Source organism: Oncorhynchus clarkii, chromosome 27 (assembly GCF_045791955.1).
Source record: "Oncorhynchus clarkii lewisi isolate Uvic-CL-2024 chromosome 27, UVic_Ocla_1.0, whole genome shotgun sequence".
NCBI lineage: Eukaryota > Metazoa > Chordata > Actinopteri > Salmoniformes > Salmonidae > Oncorhynchus > Oncorhynchus clarkii.
In genome coordinates, this window is record NC_092173.1 from 9016279 (window position 1) to 9030093 (window position 13815).

Here is a 13815-nt window from a genome sequence, read left to right on the forward strand (position 1 = left end):
TCCAGAGAGACATCAGAGATTGTAACATTCTCTGTTTCAAGGAAACATGGCTCTCTTTGGATATGTTGTCGGAATCGGTTCAACCACTGTTCTTCTCCATGCATTGCGCTAACAGAGATAAACACCTCTCTGGGAAGAGGAAGGGCAGGGGTGTATGCTACATGATTAACAACTTATGGTGTAATCATAACATACAGGAACTCAAGTCCTTCTGCTCACCCGACCAAGAATTCCTTACAATCAAATGCCGGCCATATTACCTCCCAAGATAATTCTCGTCAGATATCATCACAGCTGTGTACATTCCCTCTCAAGCAGACACCAAGACGGCCCTCAAGGAACTTCACTGGACTCTATGTAAACTGGATACCATATAATACACTCGATCACTGCTACTCTAACTTCAGCGATGCATACAAAGACCTCCCCCGCCCTTCCGTTGGGCAAATCCGACCACGACGCCATCTTGTTCCACTGGATGTACCAGTGACTAGAACCATTTAACGCTGGTCTGACAAATCGGAATCCACGCATCAAGATTGTTTTGATCACGCCGACTGGGATATGCTCCAGTCAGCCTCAGAGAACAACATTGATCTATACGCTGACTCGGTGAGTGAGTTCATAAAGAAGTGCATTGCAGATGATGTACCCACTGTGACTATTAAAACCTACCCTAACCAGAAACCGTGGATGGATGACGGCATTCGCGCAAAACTGAAAGCGTGAACTACCGCATTTACCCATGTAAAGAGGTCTGGGAATATGGCTGAATATAAACAGTGTAGTTATTCTCTCCGCAAGGCAATCAAACAAGCAAAATGCCAGTACAGGGACAAAGTGGAGTTGCAATTCAACGACTCAGACACGAGACGTATGTGGCAGGGTCTACAGGGAATCACGGACTACAAAATGAAAACCAGCCATGGCACGCTTCCAGACAAACTAAACACCTTCTTTGCCCGCTTTGAGGATAATACAGTGCCCCTGTTGTGGCCCGCTTACAAGGACTGGGCCCCCCTCTCCTCCTCCGTGGCCTACCTGAGTAAAATACTTAAACGTGTTAACCCTTGTAAAGGCTGATGGCCCAGACTGCATCCCTAGCCGCGTCCTCAGAGCATGTGCAGACCAGCTGGGTGGTGTGTTTAAGGCCATATTGAATCACTCCCAATCCCAGTCTGCTGTCCCCACACGCTTCAAGATGGCCACCATTGTCCCTGTACCCAAGAAGGCAAAGAGAACTGTACTAAATGACTACCTTCCCGTAACACTCTATCATCATGAAGTGCTTTGAGAGACTAGTCAAGGATCATATCACCTCCACCTTACCGGCCACCCTAGACCCACTTCAGTTTGCATACTGTCCAAACAGGTCAACAAACGATGCATTCGCCATCACACTGCACACTGCCCTATCCCATCTGGACCAGAGGAATACCTATGTAAGAATTCTGTTCGTTGACTACAGCTCAGCATTCAACACCATAGTACCCCTCCAAGCACATCATCAAGCTGGAGGTCCTGGGTCTCAAACCCGCCCTGTGCATTTGGGTCCTGGACTTTCTGATGGGCCGCTCCCAGGTGTTGAAGGTAGGAAACAACATCTCCACTTCGGTAACCATCAACACTGGGGCTCCACAAGGGTACGTGCTCAGCCCCCTCCTGTACTCCCTGTTCACCCACGACTGCGTGGCCATGCACGCCTCCAACTCAATCTTCAAGTTTGCAGTTGACACAACAGTAGTGGGCTTGATTACCAACAACGACGAGACAGCCTACAGGGAGGAGGTGAGGGCACTCAGAATGTGGTGTCAGGAAAACAACCTCTCACTCAACGTCAACATAACAAAGGAGATTATTGTGGACTTCAGGAAACAGCAGAGGGAGCACCCCCCTATCCACATCGAAGGGACAGCAGTGGAGAAGGTGGAAAGTTTTAAGTTCCTCGGTGTACACATCACAGACAAACTGAAATGGTCCACCAATAAAGACAACCTCAGAAGGCTGACAAAATTTGGCTTGTCACCCAAATCCCTGACAAACTTTTACAGATCCACAATCGAGAGCATCCTGTCGGGCTGTATCACAGCCTGGTACGGCATCTGCTCCGCCCTCAACCGCAAGGCTCTTCAGAGGGTGGTGAGGTCTGCACAACGCATCACCGGGGCAAACCACCCGATCTCCATGACACCTACAGCACCCCATGTCACAGGAAGGCCAAAAAGATCATCAAGGACAACAACGACCCGAGCCACCCCCTGTTCACACTGCTACTCCAGAAGGCAAGGTCAATACAGATGCATCAAAGCTGGGACCAAGAGACTGAAAAACAGCTTCTATCTCAATGCCATCAGACTGCTAAACAGCAATCACTAACTCAGAGAGGCTGCTGTCTACATTGAGACCCAATCACTGGCCACTTTAAGAAATGGATCACTAGTCACTTAAAACAACACCACGTTAAATAATGCCACTTTAATAATGTTTACATATCTTACATTACTCATATCATATGTATATACTGTATTTTATACCATCTATTGCACCTTGCCTATGCCACTCGGCCATCGCTCATCTATATATTTATATGTACATATTCTCATTCACCCCTTTAGATTTGTGTGTATTAGGTAGTTGTTGGGAAATTGTTAGATTACTTGTTAGATATTACTGGACTGTCGGAACTAGAAGCACAAGCATTTCACTACACTCGCATTAACGTCTGCTAACCATGTGCATGTGACCAATACAATTAGATTTGGTTTGATATGATTTTGATTTGATACAGAAGATAGCCCTATTTGGTAAAATGCCAAGTCCATATTATGGCAACAATAGCTCAAATAAGCAAAGAGAAATGACAGTCCATCATTACTTTAAGACATGAAGGTCAGTCAATACGGAAAATATCAAGAACTTTGAAAGTGCAGTCGCAAAAAACATCAAGTGCTGTGATGAAACTGGCTCTCATGAGGCAGAAAATGAAGACCCAGAGTTACCTCTGTTGCAGAGGACAAGTTCATTAGAGTTACAAGCCTCAGAAATTGCAGCCCAAATTAATGCTTCCCAGAGTTCAAGTAACAGACACATCTCAACATCAACTGTTCAGAGGAGACTGCGTGAATAAGACCTTCATGGTCAAATTGCTGCAAAGAAACCACTACTAAAGGACATCAATAAGAAGGAGAGACTTGCTTGAGCCAAGAAACACAAGCAATGGACATTAGACCGGTGGAAATCCAAATTTGAGATTTGTGGTTGCAACCGCCGTGTCTTTGTGAGATGCAGAGTAGGTGAACGGATGATCTCCACATGTGTGGTTCCCACCGTGAAGCATGGAGGAGGAGGTGTGATGGTGTGGGGGTGCTTTGCTGGTGACACTGTCAGTGATTTATTTTGAGTTCAAGGCACACTTAACAAGCATGGCTACCACATGATTCTGCAGTGATACGCCATCGCATCTGAGTTGCGTTTAGTGGGGCTGTCATTTGTTTTTCAACAGGACAGCCAGTCTGTGTAAGGGCTATTTGATCAAGAAGGAGGGTGATGGAGTGCTGCACAACCAACCGACCTCAACGCTATTGAGATGGTTTGGGATGAGTTAGACCGCAGAGTGAAGGAAAAGCAGCCAACAAATGCTCAGCATATGTGGGAACTCCTTCAAGTCTGTTGGTAAAGCATTCCAGGTGGTTCCAAGCTGGTTGAGAGAATGCCAAGAGCGTGCAAAGCTGTCATCAAGGCAAAGGGTGGCTACTTTGGTTACTACATGATTCCATATTTGTTATTTCATAATGTTGATGTCTTCACTATTATTCTACCTAGTAGAAAATAGTAAAAATAAAGAAAAACCCTAGAATGAGTAGGTGGTTCCAAAATGTTGACTGGTACTGTATGATATATATATATATATATATATATATAATGGCCTAGTTATACCCTAACACAGCAGCGTTAGGACACTCCTGATTTACAGGCCACATCAAGTCACATTAAGCTGGCTTGCAAAGTGATGTGTAATTCCTATTGGAATCCAGCCAGAGTTAGGATATCCAACAATTTTAACTTATAATCACCCGCAACCTGCATTCAGAATGACTGCCAGGGTAGGGTAGATTGAATACTGAGACTATCTCAATCATCTAAACTGGAACAACCATCTCAGTAACGGATGCAATAAGCCCAACTTCTAACAAATTGGATGAGTTTAGAAAAATATATGTTATTTATCTTTGTGTAGCATACAAATATTCAACCAATCAATGCAAAAACACAGATTTTAAAACAAACAATTCTTAAAATCACCCTGCAATAGAGCATGCTGGGAAGATTTGATGTACAGGTAGGGTTCTATGTACAACACCTTCCAAAGAACCCTTTTTGCCTTCCAAAGAATATCAGAAGAACATTTTTGAAAAACTGGACAAATCTGAGCGCGCATGTGCCCTTGTATGACGCCTCTACTTTGTTTTATCCTCTAGTTGAGGACCAAAGGGCTTCTTAACAGCTTCTACCCCCAAGCCAAAAGACTCCTGAACAGCTAATCAAAGGGCTACCCAGACCCCTCTTTTACACTACTGCTACGCTCTGTTCATTATCTATACATAGTCACTTTAACTCTTCCTACATGTACATATTACCTCAATAACCACGACTAACCGGTGCCCCCCCCACATTGACCACCTGTATATAGCCTCGCTATTGTTATTTTACTGCTGCTGTTTAATTATTTGTTACTTTTATTTTTCTATTTTTTTACTTATCCATTTTTTACCTAACACTTTTTTTTCTTAAAACTTCTTGAATCATTGTTGGTTAAGGGCCTGTAAGTAAGCATTTCACTGTAAGGTGAAATGTACCTGTTGTATTCAGTGCATGTGACAAATACAATTGAATGTGATTTGATTTGATTTGACACACAGACTTTTCTGTGAACTGAATCAAAAAGGACTGTTAGACGTAAAGTAGGGGCTTGGTCTTGACAGTCAGACTTCGTTGATTTTGACGAGCTGTGTTGCTCCTCCCAGAGGGCGAGGGGTGATGTCAGAGAGGAGTGTCTGGTGACTTCGATGGGAAATGGTCGACTTCATCACTGGTTTTAGTACTTAATTTAAAAACTTTTTCTCAGACCACGTCAGAGTAAGAGAGGATGAGATCACCTCAATGGGTGAGACTGGACTCTAAAAGTCTGTGTACACTTAACGGAACTCTCTGAAGCCAAGATGGAGTTCCACAAGAAATACAATTTCTCCACTTTAATGCAAAGCACTGGGTACTTTTATTATATACTATTCCATAGCTATGCTAGCCGTATAAGAGGCCTCAAACTGATAGGGAAGCGTCTGAGGAGAGGACAGTGAGTGGACACACGATTAGCCATTCTGTGGGAATCTACTGTAGGATGATTTATGTTTGGCACCCACATGTCCCTGGTGGGATCTTTTGAAGTGTGCAACTGAAGTCGAGATGAAACTAACCCACCTCCAGAGAGATCGGTCTAACCGTGTACAATCTGCCCAAAAACAACACGCCAAAAAGGGACAAACAACATCTGTCTCTCAGGCCTGGAGCCTCTGATATGGATAGGACCTGATGTGGGAACCTGTGTAGGAAGTGACACTGTGGCTTAGCCTTTAGCTTGACGCGAAAACAAACATAGCTCTTTGACACGTTCAAAGCAAAGAATAGTCATGTTTATTTGAGTGGGTCTTGGATTTACATAGGACTTGATCCATTTGACCAGGGCGTGGGTTGTGTACCATAACAGATAGGCAGGTGAGAGCCCAGACCTTTCCATTAGGATTGTGTCTCCATTATACCTTTTGACTTCATCCAGCTGTATTGCCTACACATGGTTTATCATGTGTTATGTGGAGTTGTATCACGCATTTCCCTCCCTCTCTCCTTTAGTTCTAGAAATTCTGCAGCTGGTGACTAAAAGAGACCTGTTCCTGGCTGACACACACATCCTGGAGCTGGAGCAGGAGTGTAACGAGGCGGCCGCTGCGACCCTGCCCTCATCGCCAGCAGGTGGTGCTGTCCCAGAGGACCTCAACAGCCCCGGGAGCAAAGATGGCGGCAGGCGCAAAGCCAAAGACGTGGAGCTGCTGTACGAAGCCCTGCAGAAGGAGCTGTGGGCGGTGGTGCGTGAGTCACTCCGCTCCCCAACGGCGGGGCCCAACCTGGGGCTGGTGGTGCAGGTGCTGCAGCAGGAGGAGCAGGCGGACCGGGACTGGGCGCAGGGTGAGGGGGCGCTCCCCGGAGGCCCCAGACCCAGGCAGCTGAAGAAGCAGTGGAAGGAGGCGTTGGCGGAAGCAGCAAACGGGAGCCTTCCCCAGAGGAACGAGGCCCAGGGCGGGGAGCTGGCGGACTACCTGGACAGGGTGCGGACCCGGGTGGTGGAGGACCTGGGGGCGGCCAAGAGGAACGTGGTGCCAGTGTACCCAGAGGAGTATGAACCCTTCCAGGTGTACCTACAGAGCTACCACCAGGCTGTAGCCCGCAGACTGCAGAGCATCACAGACGACCAGCTGCTGATTACTGATATCTACTCTCTGCTGGACTGGCTCTACAACATCTATAACAAGTGGGTGTCCATCCATTCAATAATTGTGTATTGCAACTTGTGGTTTTATGCATATCAGATTCTGGAAGTAGCAGAATTGCATGAAAAACAAGAAAGAACAAAAGTATATAGCTAAATGTCAGGTTGTAAAGAACTTGCACAACTTGTCAGAAATGTTTCATTTCGTTTTCACTGTAACACATGTTACAAGGTAGTGTAATGTTATTGTCCATAATACTGTACATAAATACTGTCAAGTATACTTCACATAAACAATTGTTTATTAGTTAAGTGTTACTGTATGAGTATGCCACTGACTCTGTCCTCCTACTGTAATCGCTCCAGGGACGTCCTTGGAACAGTCAGCATGACGATGCCCTTCAACAGGTCCAAGCTGGGGCCACTGTTGCCCTCGGAGACCGTGGACAAACTGGAGCTGGACTGCCTCAACTCCGTCAGGGTAAGGGCCGAACCATCCACCCCTCAACCCCCGCCCCCCCCTTCATTTGGTGCGCCCCGTGTCTCCCTACCGGCCTAAGGAAAGGGTGCACCTATGGTCCTTCCTGTACACCTAAAGGGAGGGCTATCACTCCGACCAGTACAGCCAATCAGTGCGCGGCGTCTCAGGGTCAGCCCATGGGTTTTCCTGTCTGCAACGGCCACCACACAATAGAAACCAGACAACAGGCCATTTAGCTTAGGTCATTATCATGTCCAAGTAGGCTAGAACACTGTTGTATGTGTATTACAGTCAGTGTTTGAGATGGAGGGTCCACGTAGGTAGATATGATAGTCCACAAGTAAATCCTGCAGTGGAAAAAGTGAACAGGGGTTATTGGCAGCGTGGCCTGTCGGCTGGCAATCACTCAGCTCGGTCAAGCAACAATGGGAGGAAACTTTAACTTAAAATACAGGGGGGTATTTACAAGGGGTTAGCTATTACTGGTGATATACTAAATATCATAACAAACCAAGTCAGATTTACAGTATTGTATTATCTGTGATTCTATACCTTTTTCCATCTTGATGTCTTGATGGCATCAATTGGAAATATTTTGATGGTTTGTGGCTGGAGAGCTCACAGTGGTTCAGTGCATGGTTGAGTTGTGTCTGACCGCACGGTCTGGTTGCGTTTCAGGAGAAGGTGACCACAGAGCTGTCTCAGGTGCTGGACGAGGAGGAGAAGCGTTGGATGGAGACGCTGCACATCGAGGAGTATCAGATCACACTAGCTCGCACCGTCATCCAGGTACGCACACGCACGCATACACACACACACACACACACACACCAGGAGCTTATGTAAATAACTGATTTCTTCCCCTGATTTTGATGAGGCCGGTCATGATGGTTTTGTATTGCACGCTAAATGTGGTCCTTTTGTATTTTGAGGATAAGCTCATCCATCTGGTGGAGCAGAGAAAACATTCCTCAAGCAGCAGCCAAAGTCAATACAGACACTTCCCTTAGAACTCCATCACAGCTCACTGTTTTAGAGTCACTTCACTGGCCTCTAGTGGCCGTGATTGATACTAACACCTTCTATACATCATCGTCATTCATGCATCAGTTCATGTTTCACAGATGCGGTGGAAGAGAAAAAGAAAGCATCTGTTTGCACTTCACACATAATACACATTTGCCAACGTAACATTGTGTGTGTGTGTGTGTGTGTGTGTGTGTGTGTGTGTGTGTGTGTGTGTGTGTGTGTGTGTGTGTGTGTGTGTGTGTGTGTGTGTGTGTGTGTGTGTGTGTGTGTGTGTGTGTGTGTGTGTGTGTGTGTGTGCGCAGAGGCTGCAGGTAGATCTTGAACAGTCAGCTGCCATCAACAGAAACCTGGGTTCCCGTGTGGCTCAGTGCAGTCTGAATGGTCTAGCAGACTTCCTGTACAGGTGAGAGGACCACACACTGTAGTAGACCTGAACACACTGTATCATTCCATATGACATACTAAGGCCTAGAACACACTGTATCATTCCATATGGCATACTAAGGCCTAAAACAAAGTCTCTGTCATCCTTCATAGAATGACACAGGGCCAAACCTATAGTTTCCTCAATGCCAGCAACATTTTATTGTGCAATAATTCAAGAATATATCAACTGGAACCAACCAGTTCAACTGGAAAATGGAAAGGAACATCTCTATGAGACATGAGACATACTGTTAATACTGCTTAACTTAAAGCTTCCAAAGGAAAGTGGAGATGTTCCACGAGTGTCTGGTCAACATGGTTGGGGATAACGAGGACGGATATGTCTCCAAGACCATCGCCCTGGTCAACTGCTGTCCCCCTTTCAGGTAGGACTGTTGTAGCAGGAGTAGCCTGCATTGTGTTATAGTAGGTCTATGCTGCAAAACGCAGCATCGTTTCGATATATTTTAAGTTATATATCTTGAAAACTGGATTGCAGACATGCAACTTTATCAACAATGGACTAATAAAACAAATACCACCATTTTGTTTTTGGGTGGAGTTTTCTTTTAAATACTCTACTCAAAAAACAGATTCTAGTATTTTGTCCATTAGTCCACTGTTAATACAGTCGCCCAAAATGGTGCATATCAGCCGTCAAGTTTTCAAGTACAGAGCAACAACTGTCTCGATTATGTGTTTTGCATCATAGTATTCCTTAAATCATGCGTAAATCATGTAAGTGTACAATGTATTCATTAGTCTGCTGTGACTGTGTGTGTGCAGGGGTTTTGTCCAGCGCTGTGTGCAGTGCGACCCTGCCATCAGTGAGGACTCAGCCAGGCGAGCAAACACTTCCCTGGACAGAATAGTCAACCAGGGAGTGAAGGTGCTGAGCGACAGACTGTATGAGCGCATAAGGGTAAGTGTTCTTAACACACACACACACGCAGGCGAACACACACACCACATACACACACTCACACAAAGGATTCATAAACACACCCATGATCACAGCTTTCCAAAACAACATGTAAACAACCTCAAATGCGCACACACACACACACACACACACACACACACACACACACACACACACACACACACACACACACACACACACACACACACACACACACACACACACACACACACAGCTATGTCTTACTATACTTGTGAGGACTTTTTGGGGACCAACAATTGATTCCTATTCAAAATCCTATTTTCCCTAACCCCTAACCCTAAACCTTAACCCTAAATCGAACCCTTACCCTAACCCCTATCTTAAACCTAACCTTAACCCCCAACCCTATTCCCTAAACCTAACCCCTAACCCTAACCCTAATTCTAACCCTAACCCTAATTCTTACCCTAACCCAAAACCTAACACACAAACCTAAAATAGCCTTTCTGTCCTCACTTCTCTGAATTTTAGTTGGTTTACTATTCTTATGATGACTCCTGGTACTCACAAAAATAGTGAAACGTTTACACCCCCCCCCCCCCCCCCCCCCCCCACACACACACACACACACACAGACACACACCCTCAAGCGTCCCTCTGTCTGCCAAGTGTCCCAGAATATAAAGCACATCTTATCAGTGTTCTCCTCATGGCTTGCCCTCAAAGTTCTCAGGGATGTGCTGAGGAACTGAGGCCCTAAAATAGACGCTCCAATGTGATAAACATGGTTAAATAAGATTAGATTGGCAGCATGCCACATAGTTACTGGCAGGCTATGAAGTTCCACTCCTCTTCAGTAGCCGCCATAGAGACGGGCACTGCCAGTCCTCCAGAGGCACAGAGCCGCATGTCGCATCCTCTTGACCGAGCTGGGATTTTTTATGCTGTTGTCGTCGGGTAGGAAGTCACAATCTATGGAATTCTTGGTCCAAATGGCCCACACATCCTGATAGGAAGACACAGCTCCAGTCAGACAGTGTAGTTATGCATCAAACAAGGATCTGACTCAGGTAACGTGGCCGTCTCCACACCCACATCTCTCTGCCTCCTTCTCTTCTTCATTCTCTCACCATTTTCCTGTCTCTCTCGCTCCCTCACATTTTCCCTCTCCTGGCCATATTTAGCCCTTCTTTGACAAGCTGGTGAAGAGGAAGTGGCTGAACAACACAGAGACCTATGAGCAAATCGAGTCCCATATTAAGGAACACTTCAAGAAGTTCCGCCGGGTGGACAGCCCACCCTATCAGGTACATGGCAGAGACGCAGCAAGTAGGAGCCATGTAAACATGGAGAGGTGCTAAGGTCATATGACACAATGTACACTAATAACTCAAAGTTCTGCTACTGTTTTTAATTCTAAGCCACAGGTTTGTTTTTTTATCGATTGACTGAATGGATGATTGGTTGATAGAATGGATGAATCAATCTTTATCCTTGTTCTCCCAGGTCCTGGTGGGAGAGGTGCATAGAAGGGTTCTGATGGAATACCTGCGCTCCATCATGAGGGGGAGGATCATCTGCACGTCACTCAGAATGAGGAAGAGGATGGCAGGGCGACTGCGCGACGAGGGCAAGCAGATCGAAGTCCTCTTCAAAGATCTGGTGAGCCATTCTAGAACAACTGTATTAGAGAAGCGTAGTCAGAGCAACAGTGCTGCCTGTGACATGACGCAACAAACAGTGTGTGTGTGGGAGTGTGTGTGTTTGCACTCACGAGTGTGTGCTCATTAATCACGTTTGACTGGTATGTGGCCTGTCTGTGAGGGTTACTGAAACAACTCCGGATGAGTTCAAACAAAGGAGACAAGTGAAGAATGGATACTGTAGCCGAGATAGAGATGGATGATCAGACAGGCCGTATGCACAAGTGGGCAATCACCTCACCCCAGCCCACTCCCTATCCTTCCCCTGTGGCGTCCGCCCCTTGCTCTAGATAAAACATCCGTTTGTCACCTCTCTGGACAACAGGATAGCGTTGTTTACAGACGAGTGGTCTGGCATCCTGCCCTGGGCTTTAGAAGCCCTGACCGGCCTTTCGGGTCGAGTGGAGGACCAGGATGGACCTCTGGTCGACCACACGGTTTAGTCTTCTCAGTATAACAGAGTCACTTTGATGCTCAGGGGATTGAGTTTGCACGCTCAATACTGTCGCTGTACTTCTAACCTTGGTGTTTTGGGTCTATGTTATCTGATGGTTCCCTCTAGTCAAACGAATGTGTGAACATCACCAATCTAGTTGTAACCATTAAGACTTGAAACCACGTAATCTAGTTCTGGGTTTAATCCGTTGCCAAGGTTTTAGATTCAAAGGCTTTGAGTCAGAGAATAGCCAGTTGACCTGTCATGAGCTGCAGAGGTATTTGAACATGAATAGCCCTGTTTAGACGGTTGTATCCTCATCTGTGCTGTGTAGAGGATCTATTCTGATCACATCTCTCTCTCTCTCTATCTCTCCCCTTTAGGAATCTCCCTCCTCCTGGCTGGACAGTTCTATCCCACACCTCTCTGAGATCATCCTCCTGGAAGACATCCCCTCCATCCAAATGGAGGTGGGGGTCCTGGTGAGGGAGTTCCCAGACATTCGGTAAGGAACACAGGAGGCAGCGAACACCTATGCGGAATGACAGTCATATTTTCAGGACTTCCATCGAGCCACATGATCACCAACATTTCCAAAAGCTCAGGTTGACTGAAACACCCCAAAACAAACATGGCTACTGTTCTATCTTGATTGTGGATGGCAAATGGGGGACTTGTTAAAAGCAAACAAGAGCTGAGTCGTTTCCTTATTTTTATGGGGAGCTGTTTGGCTTTCGCTGGCGCACATGAAAGGATGGGGGGGGGGGGGGGGGGGTCTTGTCCGTTTGTCCATCTCGGGTCCTGGGCGAAGACGAAGCAAAAACACGGACTTCCTGCCCAGGCGTGACATGGTAGCTGTGTAGCATAACCTGGCGTTGGCAGCCGGCTACTAAAGAGTCCCGTAGGAACACACAGGCGTGAGGAGGCAGTCCTCAATGGAATCTTTTTCTAAAATTAAGATTTGTCTCCATCCTTAACTCATAACAGACCCACATGTATTGTTTGGAATCTTGACTTGGATCTGGTGAATGCTAACCGTTGCCCTCTGGGTTCTCCCAGTTCCTTTTGAAAACAGGAACTATAACGTACAATCCTTGACATATTGTAAGTATGTTAAATACCTCTGTAAAGTACACACCTGATGTTTGCAACTGTGCCAGATATTGACCCTTCAGAGTCTCATACTATCCTGTATACTATGTAGAATAATACCCTCATTGGTTTTATGGCATCATTCGCTCCAAAGACCAATTGCAATCAACTGGTTTCATGTAACTGCTAGTTAAGCCTCTGTAGTAGCTAACAGGAAAATAAAGTTTAAATTCAGGTTTCCCGGAAGCCAAGAAGCCCACCACTTTATCGTTGTATTCTTTTGGGTGATAGTCACTGGTCATGGTGGGAATTGAGTTTAGGCTCCATCATCAAAATCAAATCAAGTGTTATTGGTCACATACACATATTTTGCAGATGCTATCGCGGTTGTAGAGAAAATGCTAATGTTCCTAACTTCAACTGTGCAGTAATACCTAACAATACAAAAACACACACGCAAATCCCCCCAAAAATGAAGTAAGGAATTGAGAAATATTAGACGAGCAATGTCGTTGTCCGGAATATAAATATAAATGTATATGATAGTGTTTGTAGACCGTATGGACAGTATATGAATAGAAAAGGTGTGTACAGCAGTAGTTATATAGGATGAGCCTTGACTAGAATACAGTATATACATATGAAGTGGGTAAAACAGTATGCAAATATTGTTAAAGTGACCAATGTTCAATGACTATGTACATAGGGCAGCAGTGTCTAAGGTGCAGGGTTGAGTACGGGTGGTAGCCGATAAGTAGCAGTGACTAAAGTTCAGGGCAGGGTATTGGGCGGAGGCCGGATAGTGGTGAATACTTAACAGTCTGATGGCCTGGAGATAGAAGATGGACTGTCTCCGCCTTCTAGATGGTAGCAGGGGTGAACAGGCCATGGCTCGGGTGGCTGATGTCCTTGTTGATCTTCTTGGCCTTCCTGTGACACTGGGTGCTGTAGATGTCCTGGAAGGCAGGAAGTGTGCCCCCGGTAATGGGTTGGACTGACTTCACTACCCTCTGGAGAGCCCTGTGGTTGTGGATGGTACAGTTGCCATATCAGGCGGTGATACAGCCCGACAGGATGCTCTCAATTGTGCATCTGTATAATTTCTTCAACCTCTTAAAGTTGAAGACGCACTTTTGCGCCTTCTTCACCACACTTTCTGTGTGGATGGACAATTTCAGGTGGTCAGTGATGTGCCTGCCGAGG

The 13815-nt window shown here is 45.9% G+C and overlaps 1 protein-coding gene across 2 annotated transcripts in view; it reads left to right on the forward strand.

Annotated features, from left to right (window-relative positions):
* The window catches only part of LOC139386153 (tumor necrosis factor alpha-induced protein 2-like), a 37123-nt gene that overhangs the window by 20676 nt on the left and 2632 nt on the right, over window positions 1-13815 (forward strand). For both annotated transcript variants that reach the window (XM_071131607.1, XM_071131608.1), the window contains exons 4-12: window positions 5908-6583; window positions 6908-7022; window positions 7701-7811; window positions 8354-8454; window positions 8750-8863; window positions 9264-9399; window positions 10566-10688; window positions 10888-11043; window positions 11904-12025. In XM_071131607.1, the coding sequence (XP_070987708.1) occupies window positions 5908-6583; window positions 6908-7022; window positions 7701-7811; window positions 8354-8454; window positions 8750-8863; window positions 9264-9399; window positions 10566-10688; window positions 10888-11043; window positions 11904-12025 (1654 nt within the window). The remainder of the gene's footprint in view (window positions 1-5907; window positions 6584-6907; window positions 7023-7700; window positions 7812-8353; window positions 8455-8749; window positions 8864-9263; window positions 9400-10565; window positions 10689-10887; window positions 11044-11903; window positions 12026-13815) is intronic.